General features: G+C 38.8%; 1 protein-coding gene across 2 annotated transcripts in view; it reads right to left on the bottom strand.

Moving 5' to 3' along the window:
- Positions 1–10,138: 10,138 nt before the first annotated feature.
- The window catches only part of ZW10 (zw10 kinetochore protein), a 32,342-nt gene continuing 18,442 nt past the window's right edge, over positions 10,139–24,038 (bottom strand). Inside the window, exons 9-16 of one of the 2 annotated variants that reach the window (XM_029209621.1) lie at positions 23,410–23,592; positions 20,481–20,719; positions 18,354–18,425; positions 16,112–16,281; positions 15,147–15,277; positions 14,426–14,557; positions 13,449–13,651; positions 10,139–10,741 (exon numbers count right to left, since the gene is read on the bottom strand). In XM_029209621.1, coding sequence (XP_029065454.1) covers positions 10,621–10,741; positions 13,449–13,651; positions 14,426–14,557; positions 15,147–15,277; positions 16,112–16,281; positions 18,354–18,425; positions 20,481–20,719; positions 23,410–23,592 — 1,251 coding nt within the window. In that variant the 3' untranslated portion in view covers positions 10,139–10,620. The remainder of the gene's footprint in view (positions 10,742–13,448; positions 13,652–14,425; positions 14,558–15,146; positions 15,278–16,111; positions 16,282–18,353; positions 18,426–20,480; positions 20,720–23,409; positions 23,593–24,038) is intronic. The other variant, XM_029209622.1, reaches the window with a different exon arrangement.

Genomic DNA, 24,038 nt, shown 5'->3' with positions numbered 1-24,038 from the left:
CAACGACACATTAAAAGGATCACACACCATGATCAAGTGGGATTTATCCCAGGGATGCAAGGATTCTCCAATATACACAAATCAATCAATGTGATACACCATATTAACAAATTGAAAAATAAAAACCATATGATCATCTCAATAGATGCAGAAAAAGCTTTTGACAAAATTCAACACCCATTTATGATAAAAACTCTCCAGAAAGTGGGCATAGAGGGAACCTACCTCAAAATAATAAAGGCCATATACAACAAACCCACAGAAAACATCATTCTCAATGGTGAAAAAGTGAAAGCATTTCCTCTAAGATCAGGAAGAAGACAGGATGTCCACTCTCACCACTATTATTCAACATAGTTTTGGAAGTTTTAGCCACAGCAATCAGAGAAGAAAAAGAAATACAAGGAATACAAATTGGAAAAGAAAAAGTAAAACTGTCACTGTTTGCAGATGACATGATACTCTACATAGAGAATCCTAAAGATGCTACCAGAAAACTACTAGAGCTAATCAATGAATGTGGTAAAGTTGCAGGATACAAAATTAATGCACAGAAATCTCTTGCATTCCTATACACTAATGATGAAAAATCTGAAAGAGAAATTAGGGAAACACTCCCATTTACCACTGCAACAAAATGAATAAAATACCTAGGAATAAACCTACCTAGGGAGACAAAAGCCCTGTATGCAGAAAACTATGACACTGATGAAAGAAATTAAAGATGATACCAACAGATGGAGAGATATACCATGTACTTGGATTGGAAGAATCAATATTGTGAAAATGACTATACTACCTAAAGCAATCTACAGATTCAATGCAATCCCTATCAAATTACCAATGGCATTTTTTGTGGAGCTAGAACAAAAAATCTTAAAATTTGTATGGAGACAAAAAAGACCCCGAATAGCCAAAGCAGTCTTGAGGGAAGAAAACGGAGCTGGAGGAATCAGACTCCCTGACTTCAGACTATACTACAAAGCTACAGTAATCAAGACAATATGGTACTGGCACAAAAACAGAAACATAGATCAATGGAACAAGATAGAAAGCCCAGAGATAAACCCACGCACCTATGGTCAACTAATCAATGACAAAGGAGGCAAGGATATACAATGGAGAAAAGACAGTCTCTTCAATAAGTGGTGCTGGGAAAACTGGACAGCTACATATAAAAGAATGAAATTAGAACACTCCCTAACACAATACACAAAAATAAACTCAAAATGTATTCGAGACCTAAATGTAAGACCAGACACTATAAAACTCTTAGAGGAAAACATAGGAAGATCACTCTTTGACATAAATCACAGCAAGATCTTTTTTGATCCACCTCCAAGAGTAATGAAAATAAAAACAAAAGTAAACAAATGGGACTTAATGAAACTTCAAAGCTTTTGCACAGCAAAGGAAACCATAAACAAGATGAAAAAACAGCCCTCAGAATGGGAGAAAATATTTGCAAACGAATCAACGGACAAAGGATTAATCTCCAAAATATATAAGCAACTCATGCAGCTCAATATTAAAAAAACAAACAACCTAATCAAAACATGGGCAGAAGACCTCAATAGATGTTTCTCCACAGAAGACATACAGGTGACCAAGAAGCACATGAAAAGCTTCTCAACATCACTAATTATTAGAGAAATGCAAATCAAAACTACAATGAGGTATCAGCTCATACCAGTTAGAATGGGCACCATCAGAAAATCTACAAACAGCAAATGCTGGAGAGCATGCGGAGAAAAGGGAACCCTCTTGCACTGTTGGTGGGAATGTAAATTGGTACAACCACTACGGAGAACAGTATGGAGGTTCCTTAAAAAACTTAAAATAGAACTACCATACGACCCAGCAATCCCACTACTGGGCATATACCCAGAGAAAATCATAATTCAAAAAGACACATGCACCCCAATGTTCATTGCAGCACTATTTGCAATAGCCAGGTCATGGAAGCAACCTAAATGCCCATCGAGAGACAAATGGATAAAGAAGATGTGGTACATATATACAGTGGAATATTACCCAGCCATAAAAAGGAAAGAAAATGGGTCATTTGTTGAGACGTGGTTGGATCTAGAGTCTGTCCTACAGAGTGAAGTAAGTCAGAAAGAGAAAAACAAATATCGTATATTAAAGCATATATGTGGAACGTAGAAAAATGGTACACATTAACCAGTTTGCAGGGCAGAAATAGAGACACAGATGTAGAGAACAAACGTGTGGACACCAAGCGGGGAAAGTGGCGGGGGGTGGGGGGTGGTGGTGTGATGAATTGGGTGATTGGGATCGACATGTATACTCTGATGTGTATAAAATTGATGACTAGTAAGAACTTGCTGTATAAAAAAATAAATAAAAATTTAAAAAATAATAAAAAAATAAAAGTTATCCTGTCGCAGCTGAAGACCAACTTCCAGAGAATTAGAATGTAAATCAAATATGCTAAATTCCAAGTGCACTGGGATGGTTGGCTCTTTCCTGTTTCAGAAGCCTTGCAGAATTTGGCAGTGTTTCAGGGACACTGTCAGGCCTTCAGTTAGTGCTGAAGAGTCCTGATAACAAGAACTGTATCTCCAGGTGATATAAATTCTAAGCAAACAGGCTTTTATACATGTACAAAAATACAAATATCCACGCACAGCCAAGGGAAGAACATCTCCTGGGACCAAAATCAAACATTTCCAAAGTTAGAGATCTCATGGGCTCCTTACAAGGACACTCCAGCTCACGCCACAAAGATGCCCCACTTCTCTCTTCATTTGGGCCACATTGTCACACATTGTGTAGGGCTGAATTCAAACCAATCCATAATTATTTATTAAGTTTACTCTGTCCAAGAAAAGCATTCGACACCATTCCTACCCTCAAAAAGCTGCAATTTAGTTAGAGAACCACCTACATAATTAAACTCTAAATTGAGTGCACTGAGCTTGAAGCACTAAACACTAGAGTTAACATGTTAACACAGATCATTCATCTGTGCCAGGCCCTATGCTATGTGTTTTACATAAATTATGTCACAGAACTAAGTAAATGTGGACTTGGATATGAATCCCAGGTCTGTGTGACTCCACAGCCCACACTGGCACTTCACCCCCCAACCCTGCCTCCTCTGCCTTTCCTCTTATCCAAGTCTCAGTCGACCAGCTGGCTGCCACAAAGATCCTCCAAACGACCAGAGCTCGCTCTTCCCTTCCCTTTTCATCCCCACATACTCACCCATAGCTCCTACTACTCTTTTCCCAGAAAAGCAAACCAAAAAAGCAGAGAACCAAGATTAGGGGCTTCTCAGGAGCCCCTTTCTTATACTCTGAAGCAAACTCCAAGGGGAAATATACTTCAGTGCAAATCAAAAAAGGTTTTTACTGTTTTTGCTTCATGGAAGAATAACATTACTTTCTTAATGAGACCGTGACTTTATAAAAAAGTTAGTTGTCATATAGGTCTGCTTCTCCTCTAAATGAGCTACTCTTTGCTTCTTACTGATTTGCGGGCGGAAATTAACAAAAAACAAAACCAGAACGATTTTATTGAGTTCTCAGGGAATCTCAAGTTCAATTCTCATAGGTTAATAAAGTGAATGCTAAACAACCAGGCACTTGGAGTAAAGAGAAACAGAAAATTAGAAATAATGCTCCACATGCACGTACTATGGCACCACCCAGCCAGATGGAAGAGCTGGCTGATATTTTTTTTTAATAAATAAGGAGTTGACACAGGGATATAGGGGATTTCAGCTTTCCATAAGTCTACTAGCGGTCCCACTCTGCTAAAAACCAGAATGTCCCATGAGTTTTTTAATTGCCTTGCTAATAATCGCTTTTCAGAAAGCCAAAGAAGCAAAGAGGGGAATTTTTTATCCAAAACATCAGTTAGAGAATGACTGCAAATTTCACAACAGGCGAGGAAGAAATGATTTGGCCTAGGCACAGGCCCTGGCTTTAGGAAAGCATATTTCAAAGAGCACCAAAAAATGCCAGAAATAATCTCACGGCCACAGACTCTAAAAGAAAGACATCATCTAGCACTTATATGTGGAATCTAAAAATATAATACAAATCAACTTATTTACAAAACAGAAACAAACTCACAGACATAGAAAACAAACACACAGTTACCAAAGAGGAAAAGGGAAGGGGAGGGATTAAATTAGGAGTATGGGATTAATAGATACACACCACTATATGTAAAACAGATAAACAACAGGGATTTACTGTATAGCACAGGGAACTAAATTAAATATCTTATAATAACCCATAATGGAAAAGAATCTGAAGCTGTACACCTGAAACAAACACAATATTGTATATCAACTAGAGCTTAATAAATAAAATAAAAATAAAAAGACATCATACTCTACGGGCTTCCCTGGTGGCGCAGTGGTTGAGAGTCCGCCTGCTGATGCAGGGGACACGGGTTCGTGCCCCGGTCCGGGAAGATCCCACATGCCGCGGAGCGGCTGGACCCGTGAGCCATGGCCGCTGAGCCTGCACGTCCGGAGCCTGTGCTCCGCAACGGGAGAGGCCACAACAGTGAGAGGCCCGCGTACCGCAAAAAAAAAAAAAAAAAAAAAAAAAGACATCATACTATGAATGAAAGAGGAGGGGTGTATTTCAAAACTGAAAATCTGACTATATAATAAATATGACAACACAATTAAAAAAACAGGAGTGTGGCTGCAAATGAAAACAAGTGATGGGTTCAACAAAAACAGGCCCTTCATAAGCAAAAATATAAGAATGGCCTGGACATGAAAAAATAGTGTCAGGAAGATCAAAGCCCAGAATATGCTGAAGTTTATGAAAAACATTATCTCAAGGAATTTAGGGGCACAGGGAAAGAGGATGATCAGTGAAAGAAAAGGAACAAAAAGGATTTGGCTATACTCGAAGTTGATAATGTGATGTTAAAAAAATGACACAAAGAGAACTGAACAGCTCAAACACTATTTTGCTTCCCTGTTTCTATCAAGGAGAATTATCTTCCACCTGGAAAGGCTGGAACAAACATTTGAGAGGAAAATGAAAGCTGAGATAGGTGAAAAGATAGAAAAAGAAAACCTGGATTTTAAATGAGTTCACAGTTCTACACTCAGGGAAATTATATCTCATGGGACTTAGAAACTTCAGATGTAATCACAAATCCAAGTTACATAGTCCTTGAGATGAGCAAGTGTCCCAGTTTTCAAAAAGGGGGCAAAAGACCTACTGCTACTTCAGACCAATGCGATTAAAGTTAATATTACGAAAGAGAAGATTACTAAATAGATAGAGGGTGAACAAGAAGTCCTAATTTTTTAGTTTTGAATAATAATAATGTAGATATGGATATGGCAAACAAACTAGAGTATGCATTTAGGAACAGAACTTAATACGGAAATTAAATGAAATTTATAACAAAGTTAACCTGACATACTTAATGCTATGCATAATTTTTATCATGCTGCATGGTAATCAAGCATAAATGGAGCCCTTCATGCACATGAAAATAATTAATATTCTTTTGAGGCAGCATTTCTAAAGTCAGAGAGTGGGGTTGGGAGACAGAAGCCAGCCAGCAGCTGCTCCACTCCCGATTCCACTCCACCCAGACACCCCTTAGGGAAGGGGGTTGCTCTGCCTTAAACCAAGGCAGTCCCAGGCTCCAGCCAACACCCAATAGCTGGAGCTGGGTTGCCATGTCTACTGGGGTTCTCTGTGAGAGGAACCCAGGAGAATCTGATTCTAAGGGGGCAGGAGATATCCTCTCTGATGAAATAATCAGTAAGAGGAATCCTTTCCTGGGCAACTTTTTTTTTTTTTTTTTTTAAAGAAGATGTTGGGGGTAGTAGTTTAGTAATTTATTTATTTTTGCTGTGTTGGGTCTTCATTTCTGTGCGAGGGCTTTCTCTAGTTGCGGTGAGCGGGGGCCACTCTTCATCACGGTGCACGGGCCTCTGACTATCGCGGCCTCTCTTGTTGCGGAGCACAGGCTCCAGACGCGCAGGCTCAGTAGTTGTGGCTCACGGGCCTAGTTGCTCTGCCGCATGTGGGATCCTCCCAGACCAGGGCTCGAACCCGTGTCCCCTGCATTGGCAGGCAGATTCTCAACCACTGCGCCACCAGGGAAGCCCCCTGGGCAACTTTTGAACACCCAGAAACCATGGGATTGGGTTAGCTGGAGCAAGTGGCTGAGCAGAGGGAAGGAGGATGCAAAGGGGAAGTGGTAGTGAGTCAGCTGTCAACTGCATTTAAGATGTTTGTTATTTGATACCCAGTGTTCAGGGGATGGGAGTGGAGTGGATACAGGCTGAGCCTGAGTGGGGAACTGAGGTTGGGGAAAAAGGGAGGGAGGCGGGCAGCTAGAGGACAACTCCTGCCGGCAGAGGAGAGGGGGGATGACAGGGGCTGAAAGAGAGATGGAAAAAGAGAAAGCTTCGCAAGAAACAACATTCAGACTTTTCACAGGAATTAGCCCTGGGTTTAAAATGATATGCTGTCTGGCATTTGCTTCAACAATTCAGTGTATCTTTGCGGGAGCAATGGGGCGGAGGTGAGCGGGGGGCACAGATGAAACAAGATTGGCTGTATGACCACAATTGCTGAAGATGGGTGGTGGGTACCTAGGGGTTCACCACGCTATTTTCTCTTCTTTTACACATTTCCTTTTTTTTTTTTTTCTAAGCTACTAGTTTCCCATCTGACTCAGAGTAAAAAAAACCCAAAATCCTTCTAATGGCCTACACAATCTTGCCCCCTCCTCTCCTGTTATATCTCTCACCACCTTTCCTCCTCCTCTCTCCCTCATTCTCTGCTATTCCTTCACCAGACACACTCCTCCCACCTTAGGGCTTTGCAAGGGCTGGTCTCTCTGCTCAGAGTTGTCTGCACCCAGACATCCACATGGCTTACCCACTGTCTCGGGGAGGTGTCCTCTGACCATCCCATTCAGAATGTCAGCTCACTCCCCTTTCCTCCAGCCCTGGAATTCCAGAGAAGTTCAGATTTATCACCCTATGTTTATTTTTTCCATACAATTAAAATCTTCAGACATACTATCTAATTTACTTACATATTTATTATCTGTCTTTAGCACCAGAATTTAAATCACCAGAGAAAAATAATTTTTGTGGGGTTTTTTTTTGGGGGGGGGGAAAGGTTGTTGAGTGACTGGAACAATGCCTGGCACCCAATAAATGTAAGTAGAATAAAAGTAGGAAGTTTTAGAACCACTTACAAAGCTGAGACAAGGGAGGGAGAAGGTGTCTTCGGCCCTGGTACTAGTGCCTACTTCAACAGCAGGAGTAGCTAAGACCCATCCACTCCCACCTCGCTCTCTCGCACTACGCAAGAAATCTGGGGCACCCGATTGCTGAGGGGTGCAGAGCTTATACATAGCTCCTCAGAGTCATTGCCCTCCTCCCCAGACTTGAGGCAGAGATTTCATAACATGGTTTTGAGACATCTAAGCCTAGCTCCAGTTATGTCACGTGACATCACAAACTTCTCAACCAAACTCCTCATGACAAGGAGAGGAATTTCTGTCTAAACCGTATAATTGAAAAACTTCTCAAAATTGGGGCTTTGTAACTTTCAGGAGACTTTAGGCTTTAGCTAAATGCCTATTTTTAGGAGGAAGTTATCACAGAACCAATGTTCAAAATCAGTTCCATGATTAGGAAGAACGTGGGCATCAAAACCCAATTTAAAAAGGCTACTTTGTGCCAAGACTTTTTACATGGGAGGCAATTTCCAAAAGCCTTATTCCTTCCTGAATTTACAGCTACCTCCTTCACTAAGAAGTCACTCCTATACATGCCTTCATTTCTCCGTGGCACAAACTAGCTGTGGAGCTTGGGCAAACGACTCCTTTGGGCCAGTTTTCTTATAACAAAAACACCCCCAGAGGATGTGTGTGTACCTCTCAGAACTTTCAGAAGATAGACATAAACAATAGAATGAAACCCCACAAAAGGCTGGGAGTCGTTGCCTTAAGTGATAGCATGAGTATTTGCAGGCATGGGAAGAGGATTATCCGTATCCTTTTTAACAATGTTATTAATCAAAGAAAATACTGTTTGATCTATTCACAAGTGATTGTTCAGTGATATGTCACCGTTTATAATATAGATGCATGCAGAGTCTGGATGACCCTCCTGGGCTGATCAAGGCCAGAATGTAAGCCCAGGGTAAAATGGACAGGCTCCCTGCTTCCATTTCCACAGACTAGGCCTAGATGCCTTGTGCTGCTCCCAGGCCTGAGGAAAGATGCCATCTGGAGGATCCCCATTTCAGAGAGAAATCCAGTGCAAAACTGACCATGAATGGGTCTCCAACAATTCAGGATCCACAATGTAACAGCAGCCACTATCAAGTCACCTAAGGGATTTAGGTTCTTTTTAACAAAAACTTTCCTTTTTACTAATATCTTGGGGACCCTTTCTGGAATTTCATTTCCCAGTCATTTGTATAGTTCTGGGTGTAATTTGGGAAGAGGTTTCTTTCCGTTGGCCTACAGATCCACTGAATGAGTCAAGCCTCGTAAGTTTCCCTTACTCACATAATCCGCACGCGCTTTCTAGAGGAAGCAGGCTCCCCTCCGGTTCCGTCTCAGGTTCCCTATCTGAATAGGTACCTTCAAGGTCCCTGCAAGAGCTGCCAGACCCAACTCCCATGTTGCTAAGCCAGATGGCTCGTCCCTAACCAGAACGAATATCCACTTAACCACCAGCTGTCAATTGCCTTGGCCAGGGAAGAGGATGGAGTCCGCCCACTCTGTGTGCCGCGACATACAAACTATTCATCAGAGGAAGGAGTCCCGAGGGATGGAGTCTACAGGGCCTCAGAAGAACTATGATGCAGTTTTCTGTGCTAATGGGGGAAGGGAAGGAGAGAGGAGTGTGCTTTTCAGTTACAAGAGATCCCACCCCCCAATTGCTCTACCTGTCAAGCAACAGGAATAGCTTCTATGAACAGAAGAAATATGCTATGTGTGTAACAGTCCTGCAAGGCATTTAGTTCAGTTCTGTTCTTCGTTCCCCATTCCCTCAATTGCTGAAAAAAGAATGCTAGCTGAAATGGTGTGGATTTTCCAAAACAGGTATTTTTTTCACCTGTGCAAAGGGTCCCTTCCCCCTCTCAAGAAAGACAACTACTTTGTTCTCAAAAAACTAAAGTTGGTTCAGGCAAGTCTTTTTTCTGTGCGTTCTCATAGTAGGATATGCTGAGTATACACAGGTAGGTTGTCACTAACCACAGCTGAGTTCTCTTATAAAAAGAAACCAATCTTCTTTCTAATTCATTCTTCTATGACCCCTAAATAGGTAAAAGAAAAACTAAGCAACCAGAATGTAGGGGCTGAGCTCAAACTAAGGACAAGAAGGTGAAGGTGGAATGTGTGCCAGGGATCAGGGGTTGAAGCCTAAGGAAGCAGGCCCACTGTACTGAAAACATCCTCCAGACAGCATTTCCTCCAAGGCACACAAAGATCGATCGCACTCTTTACCCTCTTTTCACAAGCGGAATTCCACATTTCAGGGTGAAGAGAAACAATCCAGAGTCCTACCGAGAATAATTTTAATAGAATATAAACCTCCAATGGCTGCAAAGAGTTAAAAACACAGAAAGTTGAGCTGAAGGATTACCCACATCCACCAAATAAAAGATTAGGCTACCGAACCCAGAGTTAGCATCTCATGGCACATACATACCGAAGGAACACTGAAATTTAAAAGCTTTGCCATTTGATAAGGTACAGAAAACAGGGAATTTGAGGAGACAAAAGAAAAAAAAATCCAACCAATAAAATAGAATTTAGTCCGGGAATTCCCTGGCAGTCCAGTGGTTAGGACTCCTTGCTTTCACTGCTGAGGGCCCGGGTTCAATCCCTGGTAGGAGAACTAAGATCCTGCAAGCCACGTGGCTCAGCCAGAAAAAATATATAATTTAGTTGAAATAGCAAAAAGTGCCAAAACTTTATACTGAAAGAAATGTTAAATTATCAGATAGTGTCATGAAGAAAGACGGTAAGTCATTGAGTCCTCTGTGAGGATCATAAATGTCGATAAAAAGAATGGCACGAAAGATAGGAAAACTTGATGGTCTCTTTTGTCAAAGTTCCCATGTTATTAAAGACACTCACCCTTAACTCTGAAAAGCATTATTTATTGGAAAGAAATATTGAAGGAAGTCTTCTTAATTCCTGCAAGATCAATTTATGGTTCCCTTGCCCTCCAAAATATATCTCCCATCTCTCACAAATTCTTTATCCTGACTCTTGGAACGATCTGGATTCCTTGATCCAAGGCCAGGGCTTATATTTTCAATGGATACAGTTCCCAGAGGGCCCTGGAAGCAACATGAAACAATGTCACCCTATAGTTTCTTATTAAGGGAGGGTGGCTAAAAAGTCAACAAATTGAGGTGCTTCATTTGACATCTGATCCTAACAACCAGTTCTTCCACAAAGCCTCATACAGGCCAGGAGGTAAGGCGTTCTTAGGTGAAATCAAACTTCCATGATATATCAGTTCACCAAAACCAACGGGTGATTCCAAGAAGTCTTTAAAGACTAATAACACCAAGAAAGGAATCCAACTGCTCAAGACACGGCTTTCTCAGGAAGATGGAGCTATTTAATCTTGGCAAGGGCAGCTGCTCTTCTTTCTGTGTTCTGGAACAAGGCACGAATTAAAGCTTTTACTTCACTGGAAGAGAACGCAGCTGCCAAGGGCCCTTTTCCATCTGCCCACCTGCAAAATGAAAAACACAATTTCTATTTCCTATTAAGTATAAGCCAGATTTTTAAATTACGTATTTGATCCCAAGAGTGTATTTGTTTAAAATGGAAATAAAACAAATTCTGGCATTCTTCCCCTTCTTTACGAATCTACCAGTCAGTATCTTTGACATCTTCTACTTCTTGGCTGCATTTTGGTAACAGCATAGACAGACGAAGAGACCAAGTTAGGAGGATAAAACTGTTCTCCCTCATTCTATACTCACTAAGCCCGTTTGAACTTGACAATTATGACCACATCCTCACATGGTTATATAGAGTAATGGGATCTGTAACTACTTTAAAAAGTGAACCACAGGCAACACATTTTAACTGACAAAGGATAAGTATAAAAAATACATATGAAATCACAAACAACCCCGTAGAATAAAGGGTAAAAAATATGAATAGCTCAGAGATACAGAGAACAAACCAGTGTTTATCAGTGGGGAGACAGAAGCGGGGAGGGGGAATTTAGAGGTAGGGGACTAAGAGGTACAAACTATTGTGTATAAAATAAGCCTCAAGGTTATATTGTACAACAGGAAATATAGCCAATAATAACTATAAAGAGAGTATAACCTTTAAAAATTGTGACTCACTATATTGTATGCCTGTAACTGAATAATACTGTGCATCAACTATACTTCCAAAAGAAAAACACACAGAGTCCCAATATAAAAAAAAATAAACAGGCATTTTACAATAGAAGAAAAATGATCACTAAAAAGATGCTCAATGTCATTAGAACTTAGGGAAATATAAATTAAAATGACAATGAGCTACCATTTCACAGCAACTAGACTAGCAAAAATTTTAAAGTCTGATAATACCAAATACTGGTGAAAATGTGAAGCAACAGGATAAACCATGAAATATGCATCTATAAAATAAATAAGTCACAGGCAGGGATGTAACATACACATGAGGAATATAGTCAATAATACTGTAATAACTTCGGTGATGGATGGTAACTGATCTTACTGCTGTGATCTTTTCATAATGTATAAAAATATCAAATCACTATGTTGTACACCTGAAACTAATATAATATTGTATGTTAATTATAACTCAGTTTTTTAAAAAAACTATGAAATATTTATATAATGGAATATGATACAGCAGTGAAAACGAACTGCAGCTACAGATACCTTCACGAAAGAATTTTCTGAACAAAAGAAGCAAGTTATAGAAGACTCCATTTAGGGATATGTGCAAATGTGGTAAAACTATAAAGAAAAGCAAGGAGATAAATAACACAAAATTCAAGGTAGTGGTTACCCCTCTGGCGAGGACGATTTGGAAAAGGGTACATAAGGGTCTTCAAAGGTAGCGGTAATATTTTTAAGCTGAGCAATAGGTACATGAACATTTATTTCACTCTTTTTCTTTAAACTGTGAATATATGTTATATGTACTGTACTCTTTCACATGTATATTTTATAATTTTTAAATGTTTAAACTACACAACTGGAGATAGTTTCCTTGGTAAAAAAATTTTTCTCAATTAGTTATTATCCTTATATTTACTGAAATCTCTAGGAGGAAAAAAAATCTTCCTAGGCAGAAGAAAAGAAGCTGAGATATATCAGTATTGTAATTTTTCTCATAACGAAGAATTAACGATCATTCTTGGGTTGCAAGAGGGCCCTTTAACAGCCGAAAGAAAAATTCTTATCTGCTGCCCTCTGGAGTCTTACCTGAAGACATAACTCACTAAGGACTTGTAAATAACAAATGAATAAATCAAATTTTATACTAAATGTAGTTAGAGGTATTTTGATGTGATTTTTTTTTTCAAGCAAAAAATCTCATTTACCTTGTTTTAGAATGGATAGTATTTGCTGGGAACAACTCAGACACATCTAGGACAACTAGTCTAATGTAATTGGGCATCTATAATAAACCAAGCCAAAGCAGATAGACAAGTAGCTATAGGGATGGATATGGACCTTAATGCCTATTCAGTGAGTTCCCTATACAAGGTATGCATGCTTGTTAAAAATATACCAAGACAATAATAAAAGCGTCCAAGGATGTATAACTAGCCCACATCTATCCAGTTTTTGCATAGTATTAATGACCTTCACACACTCAGTATGATACAACATAGCATACAATTACAGAGCACAGCAACATTAACTGATGGTATTGAGAGAAAACATCATCTACTATATTTAAGAAAAGATGAATCCTTTCTATGTGTGTGGCGCTGAATCTCTAAAACTACTTTACTCCCTGTAGAAAAACTGCTGGTCAATCAAACAATGGTTTGATGCTGAATATTCTTACAGATAAAAGTCACTTCTCTGTTAACATATCAAAGCCAATCTTAAAATGCATCCACTGTTGATTAAAATGGGCAAGAATTTCCATCCAGGTGTCAGATGGTTGTACTCCTTTTAAGTGCAAGAAGTACAAGATCATACGTACAGCATGACAAAACAACGTGCTCAAGACCAAAATAATAGAAACAAGAAGTCTTTACGCTATCAAATATGAGAAAATGGTGATGTGATCCACACTATGATAGACCATGCAAAGGCCCCACCTACTGCTACTCAATATGAAACTTTCTTGAGCAATATTAAGAAACAGAGAGAAGCACTGCTCTCAATGGCACTAATACTCTATTACCGCTGTGAAGAGATATATAAATCCTATAGAAGGATTTTACCCACCGATCCCCAATTTCTTGCAGGCTGGCTTGTAACATTATCATCAATTCTTTGAATGGCATCCATTTTGGCACGTAGACCGGAACCTCTTCTTGATATTTCTTGTTCTTGTTTTCTTCAGACAGAGGTGCAAATACTTGAGGTCCTTCATCCATCACTGTTTTGCATAAGGAATACAATCTATCACCATCTTCAGTAGAGATGTCCTGATTTTGCACAAAGGGAACACAACAGAACAGAATTGGGCCAGCTTAGCAGTAAGTAAAAAGCAGATCTTTGGTGTAAACTATTCAGGGGGTCAGCCACAGCAAGATGTTTTCCAACCAATTTAGCACACCTTACTAGACACTAGATTTCATCAGTTCTGACAATACTCCTAAAGCTAGAATGACACAAAATATGTTTCAACAGATTGTCGGTAATTTAGTCTGCCTGCATGAAAAAATCCATTTCTCCAATAGAATGTGGTGCAGTTTGCTGCAAAGCAGGGAGTGTTATCACAAGGGTTTAGCCAATCTATACTTTAGAGGTATCAGCTGGCAGAGTCCAGGCAACTTTCCTGTAGGATCAAACATGTGTGTTGGTAAAGTGGTACCTGCACAAGGCTGCATTTCACTTTACTAAATTATTTAGTTCACGTACATGTTAAGTATATATGACTTCACACTTTACATTTTGGGAGCACTGCCCCATTTCCAACTTCCTCATTCATAATTTACACAGATGCTAGATGGAGAAGCAGCATAATCCTGCTTTCTTAAACAGGTATGAAAGATAGAGATTAGCAACTCTCCAGCAAAACAGAATTAAGACAAAAGTGAAAAAAATAACAGTATAATGAGTTAGACATGAAACATGAACAATTTCTTCTACCATCTGTGTTGACTAAAGATGAGACTTCAACATCACTTCCTTAGGAAAGTGACAATCTGGAACAAGAACTGCATCTCAAGTCTGGTGAGACATCTAATGGCCCTTACCTCTAGGGCAGTGATTCTGCCAATGATCTCAGAAATTGTTGTACTGAGTAAAGTCCCCATAGCCTTGCAATATATGTTCACTGGCAGGACATCCTGCCACACAATTCCAAGTCTCTTTAGTTGGTGCAATACCTGTCAGAAGAATACAGATATTTACATGGAAGAGAGATTGTTACAACTCACATTTTTCTAGACTTACATTTATTGTGTGACTGCTTTTGTGTGTGTGTGTGTGTGTGTGTGTGTGTGTGTGTGTGTATGGGAGAAGAGGTGTTATATAACGGTGAGGTAAAGTAATCAAGAACATGTGCTTCTTGAAATTTCACCCTAGTGATATCTCTGCTAGATGAAAAACTGACTTATTCTGAGGATGGGAAAACTAGTAAAAAGATAAGTCACTTAGGAGAGAGAGGCATTTTTCTAAGATGAAAGCTAGTATTTCAAATTTCCCAAACCTAAGTTCATGGGTTAAATACTTGCTATGACAGACTTATTATTCCCATCACTAGTGGCTTGATGGGAAGATAGCTTCCTGTTGACTTGGTGGGGTAGGGGAAGGGAAAGATCGTATACAAGACTGTAAAAGGTAGCCACATTTTCCAATGGGAGTTCTGGGGCATGAACTGAGCTACCTGTTACATACTCTTTGCTGCTTAAAAAACAAGGTGGGGGAGCATCTAAAGGAAGAGTACAAATTCCAGAGGGAACAACAGCCTCCCACCTGTCGGACTGCTTTACTTGCTGCAGAATAATTGTCCTCATCGTCCATGTTTGAAAAGTTTCTAGCACTTGATAATCTTTCCAGAAGTTCTCCTTTCTGTGCCCGCATTTGGGCCAAAAAACACTCTGTCCCTATAATAAGAAAAGAGAATAAAGAATTCTAAAAGTTGTTCAATTACACAATGCAAAACCAGGGTGGAAGAGGAGAGACAAGCATGAACCAAATATCAGATTCTGCCTATTTGAAAACAACTGCTTGTTAGATAACATCATAAGGTTGCCCTAAGGTTACTAGAAACATCACTGCTAATACATTAGCCGGTCCCTCCAAGCCCACCCTCAGGATAGTAAGTCTTTTCCAACAGTTTGTCCAGAGTCAGATAAGAAAAACTGCTTATACAGTAGAAGTAACTGCTTATTTTTCTGATATATCTACACCACCTAAGGGAAAAGTCAGGAATTGAAAAGCTAAGTAAATCATATAGATTCTCTGCTTTTCTTAGGCTATCATTATTGACTTACCCCACATTTCTTTTGATTTTTAATAATCAGAAGTAAAGCTAAAGGAGGTATAAGAGAAGGGAGCTAGTTTGAGGTTTTGCAAAAGAATAAGCACTGTCATTAGTGAGCTCTTACCAACAATGCTAACAGAATTGTCACACTACATCTTAGTTATGTGTCACTCTACTGACATAACTCTGATTTGGTGAATTCACTGCACACCAGCAATGCAGTCTGGAACACTAATGTACCACGAAATCACGTCATGAAAAAGTAATGCTTTCAAAAGACTGCATTCACTTTATAAAACTAACGGGGAACACCTGCAAATTAAATGCCCTCCCACTTTCCAATACAGCTCAGGACCACCACCTAATTTCTAACTGCTGCATTCATAAATTACAAAGATACTAGTCTGATAAGCTGCATTATCAATATGCTTCCTAAATTTAAAATATCAGTTACCAAGTCTCCTGAAGCCAGGTACAAGATCCACAAAAGTAGTAGTGCCATCACACAGAATGGGGGCAAGACGTAATCTGAACTGATGCCCGAGGGTCAGCAAGTGGTGAGCAATATACATACAGTTGTTGAGGTGAATGGCAGCCAACTGGGGCAGTTTCTGAAGGTTCTCCCTAGGTCAGGAGGAAGCGTAGGAAAAGAAAGAAATCTCCTGTTATTGAAGTTGGGGTTGATGAAAAGTTACCCTTTTAATGTATTTCTAGGTGCTAATCATTGTCTACTGTATAAATGCTGTACATAACAAGGCATAACCTCAGCACGCCCACTCAGTCACTGAGGTTGTTCTGCCTGCATGGGACCTTATCCTTTAAAACTATCCTAGTGATTAACAAAAAACAACAAGGGAATCAAGATGTTTACCTGTGTCAACTCTTTATACTAGAAACCTGTCATAGCTGTACATAATAATTCCCTTGAAATCTAACACTGATAAGTCTGTGGAAATACATGTTTGCTTCCCCTTTCTCCAAATCCCCATTTCATTTGTATAATGAAGCACTCAACTATTTTCTAATTCACTAGTTTTCAAAGCTGGCTACAGATTAGGGTCACCTGAGAAATTTTAATATAGAGACGCTTAGACTTCACCCCAAACAAATTAAATCACAACCTCTGAGTGAAGCCAGGGCATTTATATGTTTTAAAATCTTCCCATGTGATTTTAAATTTTCATAAAAGATTGAAAATCACTGCTCTAATTCTTCTGCACATATTAGTCTACCTACCCAGCTTGGGAAGAGATCTTGTCTTATACCTCTGCTACATATCCACTAGCAGTCATTCAATTAATACTTCCTAGTTTGCTGATTCAATGTCAGGCTAGAATATACAAAATTGGAAACTAACAATCTTAAGACAGTTGTCCTCACTTTGGGCTACACATCAGAATCATTGTAGGGCTTTAAAAAACAGAGATATGTTTAATCTTAAACCATACCTATAAATCAAAATCTCTAGGGGTAGGGCCTAAGCAAATATATTCTTCAAGGTCCATAAAAGAGTCTAAAATACTGCCAAAGCTGTGAACGCTAATCTAGAACGGCGGTTCTCAAAGCGTGGTCCCCTGACAAGCAACATCAGCATCACCTGGAAATTTGTTAAAAATTCTAGGCTTTACCCCAGCCCTACTGATCAGACACCTCAGGCATGGGATCCAGCAATCTGTAGTTTAACAAGGTTTCCTGGTGATTCTGATACACACTGAAGTTTATAAACCACTGGTCCAGCATAAAGTTCCCAGATCATACAATGCGGAAAAAGAGGCAAATCTAACTCCACACCAGTGTGAAAAATATTTCTAAGTGTGAAAACCCCTAAGCCAACTGTCTCTGAATCCCCAAAGACGTGGCTATTAACTGGCCCAAAGATGTTTTTTTTCCTTTACCTAAGTAGGAAGTGAAATAAAAGTTTTAAGCCACAGCAAAGAGAATACAAATAAAAATAATGTTTACAATAAATAAGCTGTCTTTTAGAATAAAAACAATAACTGGCCCTACTTAAAAACATCTCAATTGTTCAAAAATCTGAACTAAAAAATACTACAAACAATAAACTGATTTTTTTCTTTGAAACCAGAGTCCTTGACTAAGGAATAGTTTTGTTGACATATTATTTTAAAAATTTGTAAAAGGTATCCAAAACACTTAATTTGGATAACAGAGAGAACTCCTGGAGGCTTAAAGTTATGAGTAACTTCTGAGATTAATATTAAGAGAAACCTTAAAAAACCAAGACATTAGGTAAATACAGCTTAAGATTGCTAAGAGCAGCTGATCGACAGTTAAATAGCAATCTCTTGTGGTATTAAGTCTGCAAAGCTATGAATGCCAAGGGAAAATGTGGGATGTTTACTGGATAGCAATATGGAGTGATGGATGACCTTTTGTTTTGTAACCAAATAAAGTGAGGCAGTTCTGCAAGTACCTACCATCAGTAACAGGGTAAAGTCCTTTTGAGTCTTTAAATCTGTGTCACCTACTATACTGCAAGATTACAGTACCCTTATTAATTTATTAATAAATGACCAATGTCCTTTAAACATGTAATGTAAATGTTTACTGCATTTTATTGTGAATTTTAGTAACCAATTATCTTTGGTGGGAATATAAAATTACTGGTTTTAACCTGACTCACAAACATTTTCGATCTACAATATTACACAGAAGTCAGACACAGCGGCACATACTTGTGATATGTTGGTACAACATCATGGAACAAATGGAAGATATTCCTCACTGAGTAGAAAAGTTGAACAGCACTAAAAGGAAAACACAGTTTCAACAGAAATGCAGAAGGATATATTGGCAATGAGAAAAAAAATTCAAACTCAGTGCACCTGAAGGGAGAGTCAGCAGCAAAAACTACACCTGGAGAGAACAGATGCCTTGGTCACTGCTGAGAACAACATTCCTCTAGATGGCATAGATTCTCAGCGGTTATTCACTAACCAGACTACAGGTCTAAAAACCTGGACCCATTAATAATATTAAGAATAGCCACATTCAACCCAAAGCCTCTTTTCCATTTGTCAGTTTGTGTTCTGCCAGTACCCAGAGTACCCCTTCAGTGACAAATGGAGCTAAGCCTCGAGCAAATGTCACCTCCTCACTGACACACTGTGCAAAGGGCAAGGTATCAATAAAGGCACTCACTGGTGCTGTCGGAACCAGCCTGCCTTTCAGCCTCCACCTTCCCTCCTTCTCACCCCAATGCAAGGAGATGAATCAACATTTCTAGGACAGAATCCAACCTCAAGTTTTCTTGCCCTTTAAATCTGGTCTTAGAATGCCTAAAGATCATTATTAAAAAGCACTTAGGAAGAGCAAATATAAGGTTTGCGTAGCTTACTTCTACATAAGAATATTTTAAACTATGTACCTTGAATACATCACAGGAATTCCACAAATAACTTTTAAAAATTAGTCATGGTCACTATACCCCAAAACACTGTTACAACTTGATTACTATGATACCTGACTAAATTATTTCATGTTATTTTTGTCGCATGTGTTGCTGTTTGAAGTTTGATAATAGGAAAAGTGAGTTGTTGTAATGTAGTTGTGTTTTTGTTTATCCTGTTAAAACTATTTTTTTGGTGGGAAGAATGTCCATAGACATTCAGTATACAAAAATATTGTTTGGTATTCTCTTAGGAAAAATTACCTTGCATCCCTAACTTCTGCTCTGGTACATTTCAGGTGAATGCCATGTAATGAAATAGTCACTCCTATATTATTCTGCCAAAGGAGTGCATAATTCCTTTTACATGTATTTTTCTTCCTACTTAGATTTAAAACTGGATGGACTTGTGAATATAATGATTCATTCAAGTCATGGAAGTATCTTAGTGAACATGTTCTTTCTAGAGCAGAATGAAATAAAGGGGTTAGTTTGTACATGGAGATAAAGACTGAAACTCCAGAAGCCCATCGGAAGACACAATTTAAGTCAAGCCCTAACTGAAACTGTTTTCTACTATGAGGATGAAAAGTAAAAATACTACTACACACAGATCCAAACTAAAGAGGCTTTTTTAAATCTGCTCTATAATCAATTTGGGCTACTGGCTACCATTTTCTCCTCAATTTATAAAGTTTAGGAGTATGGGAAGAGCCTACTAAACAAAAAGAGATTCAGTACAAATGTGCAAGTATATGGATTGAGTTTGGGTACCTTGAATACAATATTGATTAGAAGAAAGCTTCTTGAAAGGGAGAAATCAGAACTTTGGTGCATTCCATTCTTTTCCTTCTACCTTTGGCTACCCAATAAACTATTACTACTTTACAATTAACATTTAAAATGTCAATTAATTAGGGCCTAGATTTCAAAAGGTAAAATGGACGTTAAGCTAAAGGGCCAGAGCTGCTGAAACAGATGGTACAACTATCACTGAGGCCACCACCACCAGTACTGATAAACACCTGAGTATTAATTATTTCCCAGGTAGCATTCTAAGTTCTTCACAAGCACTTTCTCATGTAATATCACTGGAGTCAAATAAACTTAAAAGTAAACAAAAATTAAAGGGCTTTTTGTTAAAAAGTGATTAACAATTTTTAATGTCAAACCCATTTGTCCATCCATACAATGCTTTTATTGCTCATACCTTGTTGTAAGATTGTATGTTATTGTAAATAAAAGTTAATTGTCAATACATACGTGTGTACTATACTTTTCTCTAGGGAAAAAAAATATTAACTAGTAAGATAAGAAAACCCAAAGAATTCCAGTTAATTTTCTTAATAAATGTCTAGTTTAGATACACATTTAACCAAGTCATTGCCATTTCCAGAAGACTCAGAACTCGTACCATTGATCACTGCTAGTTGTTGCCTCCAGTAAAGTCTGATAGGCGAGTTCCATTAATTTCTTCACAGATTCACTGATGCGGCATGTGGGCAAAGAAAAGGAATGTTGGTCCAACGTATTTTCAGGCTCTAAATTCATCACTTCGTTGTACTGAGTTGTGGACACTTTCTGTACTTGCAGCTTGTCACCCTCAGCAGGACTAGGTAAATCTGGCACACTTATCTTAGAAGCAGGAGTAACCTAAGGGTCAAATACAGAAGCAAAGAAAACGCACTGTCCTCAGAATAATCCAAACGCAAGCGTACAGTGAGGAATAAGATACCGGTTGCTTCCATGATGATTAAGCTGTAGATCCACAGAATAATTAAAAGATTTGAGTAAACATGGCAGTACTTCAATGGCTACTCGATCTTGGGTGAAAGCACGTCATGAGAAATAAGCAATCCCTTTACTGTGCCATTCTTCTAGTTCTCCTGTGCGCTCTCACTCTTGGTGGAAACAGCAACGCTGTGAAACTGGCCCAAGATTTTAGGTAAATGAAAGGACCTTCGAAAATCCTCTTTCTCAGATGAGACTATTAGATTAACACACACCAGTATGACTTGTGTTCCACTGTCATTAAACAAATTATTTCCCACCAGAAACACGTGTTGGCTTACTCAAAGAAACAACACATTCAGGCTAGCTTATACTGCTCTTAAAAACAAAATTCCAAACAAAAACCAAAAAAGCTTCCCTAACATTTATACAGAATGAAAATTCCCAAACTTGGTCAAGACTAAAGGAAAGAACACTAGGCTTCTACTTGGGAAACATCAGTGATATTTTCTACCCTAACTTTTAACAAAGTCATTTAACCTCTCTTGACCTCATTTTCTCATTGTAATATGAAGAAACTGCACTACAATAATGGTTTTCTAACCTTGCCTCTCGAAGATGCCTCAGGGACCAATAAAAGGAGAGATTAAGCAGGTGGAAGCAGCAGGTTCCCACTGCAAGAAGAGCAGCTCTGCTCTGCACATACTGGACCTCTATGGAAAATTTCTGACAGAAGAAGCTCCAAGTCTAATAAAAGTGTTTAAGTCATGAGACTTGCCATCTGTAAAATGGTATAATAATGTCTGCTTCATAGGGCTGTTATGACATTTAAATGAGAATACAAACATCACAACTGGGAGAGGTGCTACTGGCATCTAGTGGGTAGAGATTAGGGATGCTACTAAACATCCTACAGGACAGGCCCCCAGAGCAAAGAATTATCTGGCCACAAATGTCAACAGTGGCACTGCTGAGAAACTCTGATCTAGAGGAAGCTACATCATTAGGATTTGGGTACTTGGGGGGAAAATACAGTCTTATAAAATGTCAGAACTAGCTGAATAGGGAGTTCAGAGATTACCTAGTTCAATTCTGTCATATTACAGAAGAGGAAAATGAGGTCCAAAAAGGTTAAAAGATTTATCCCAGAGTCACAAAGTGATCCAGTAACAATCCTATTTATAACAAGGAGTTATAACAGAGTTAATGGGATATATATTAATTCATTTACCAAATATTTACTAAGTACATAGTAGTATGCACCAGGTATTTTCTTGATGCTACAGATACAACAGTAAACCAAACAGTAAAGAACAAAACAAACAGGAAAAAAAAAAAAAACAACCCTGCCCACATAGAGCTTATTTTCTAGAGGGGAAAAACAATAAATAATTCATATAGAATATTTACTGATAATAAGTGATATGACGAAAAATAAAGCAAGGAAAGAGTACAGGAAATAGCGGGAGGTCACAATCTTAAAAGAGTGGTCAGGAATGGGAGCACGTCTGTGGTAATATCCCAAGCAGAGGGAAAAAGAGGTTCAAAAGTCCTGCAGCCGAGTCGGCCTGGCAAACGAGCAGAGTGACTGAAGAGGAATGCAACAGGAGATGGAGTCAGAGAGGCAACAAGGGGACAGTTCACAGGAGGCCGTGCAGGCCACTGCAAGGCTACTGGGTCTTTCTCTGAATGAGACGGGAAGCCACTGGATTCTGTGCACAAGAGTGACATAAGTGATATTCATGTGAAAAACACCTGCAGCCCAGTTCCCGGTACTGAGTGCATTTCGGCTCCCTTAACCACCCAAGATTACATCAAAATGTGCTAATATCTGTGCACCTCAAATGGCTAATTTAATATTTTACTCAAGTGGACACTATAACAGGGTACCTAGCCCCAGGAAAATGGGGCATGACAGAAAGGACAGAGGGAGGAAGAGCACAGTCCTCTCAGCGATAACAGATAAATGGCTGAGGAATTTTCTATTAAGGGATTACTTTAGTGTATGTCTTCTTTTAATCTAAGTAACACCTTACATTTGTCAAATATTATTTTATATATGTAAGATGTTAAAAAAAATACACAGAATAATTTAAGGTCAAAGGAGTAAATTACCCTCAATGCAAATTAATTTGTCCACGGATTTTACAGGTAATTGTTTATACCATACAAAGATCACATCTTTCTGTTTGTTTTTATTAACTTCAAAACTAGCACCTCTATTAGCGTAAGCAATAAAGTCAACATTTCACAACAGGATATAATCTCTGGATATAACAATACCTGTCACGAAACTGTGTACTAAAAATTCAAGTGATAAAGTTGAGAAAACTCTATAGGTTGATATACTCTCTGATTTCAACAATAATCTATTACATTCACGTAGACTTTTTTAATTTATACAATGCTTTTATGTGCATTATCTCATCTGGACCCCACAATACCCTACAAAAGACGTAGGAATTAGGACCCCTTTAAAGATGAGAAAACTAATGTTTAAGAAGTTTAATAACTCGCCTCAATGAGCTCAGCAGTGCTCTTCCACTCTATCATAATCATCTCAAAAATGAGCTGCTTCCTAATACAAGGTAACACCCTGTAACCCCCAATACCTTCACAGTGTTGTGAATTTCAGAGGTCATTAGGTTTCTAGCTGCCACAATCACATCCTGACACTTCTTGTTAGCAAAATGAGAATTGATGTTACGGGCATATTTCAGCAAATCTGTAGTATTTCCTTTTAGAAACCTCATCTCCTTTAAGGCATTTTCAAATTCTTCAGTGGACTGTATGATCTGAGAAAGAAACGCAAGAGAAAAAAAAGGAAAAGAATCAAATACATATGTTCCTTTCCAATATTAAAATTTCAAATCCAATGTATAGGAAAGAACAAGGACCAGCTGGTCATTTAAGTTTTAGAAAAGATCATCAATTACTAGGTATAAAAATATTATTCATTTTTTCTAGCCTTAAATTCATGAGGAAGAGCACCTTCATTAGAAGTTTTTGACTCTGCTTAGTAAAGGCGCAAACATTTTTAAATAAATAGACAGTAGGTCCCCCCTTATCCTCGGCTTCAGTTACCCACAGTCAACCATGGTCTGAAAATATTGAATGGAAAATTCCAGAAACAAACAATTTCTATGTTTTAAACTGTGTGCTGTTCTGAGTAGCATGATGAAATATTGCGCCGTCCTGCTGTCTTGCCCAGGATAGGAATCATCCTTTTGTCCAGCATATC

This window comes from Monodon monoceros, unplaced genomic scaffold (assembly GCF_005190385.1).
Source record: "Monodon monoceros isolate NGI ecotype Baffin Bay Population unplaced genomic scaffold, NGI_Narwhal_1 Super_Scaffold_7, whole genome shotgun sequence".
Lineage (NCBI taxonomy): Eukaryota > Metazoa > Chordata > Mammalia > Artiodactyla > Monodontidae > Monodon > Monodon monoceros.
This window is presented reverse-complemented; position numbering and strand designations above follow the sequence as displayed.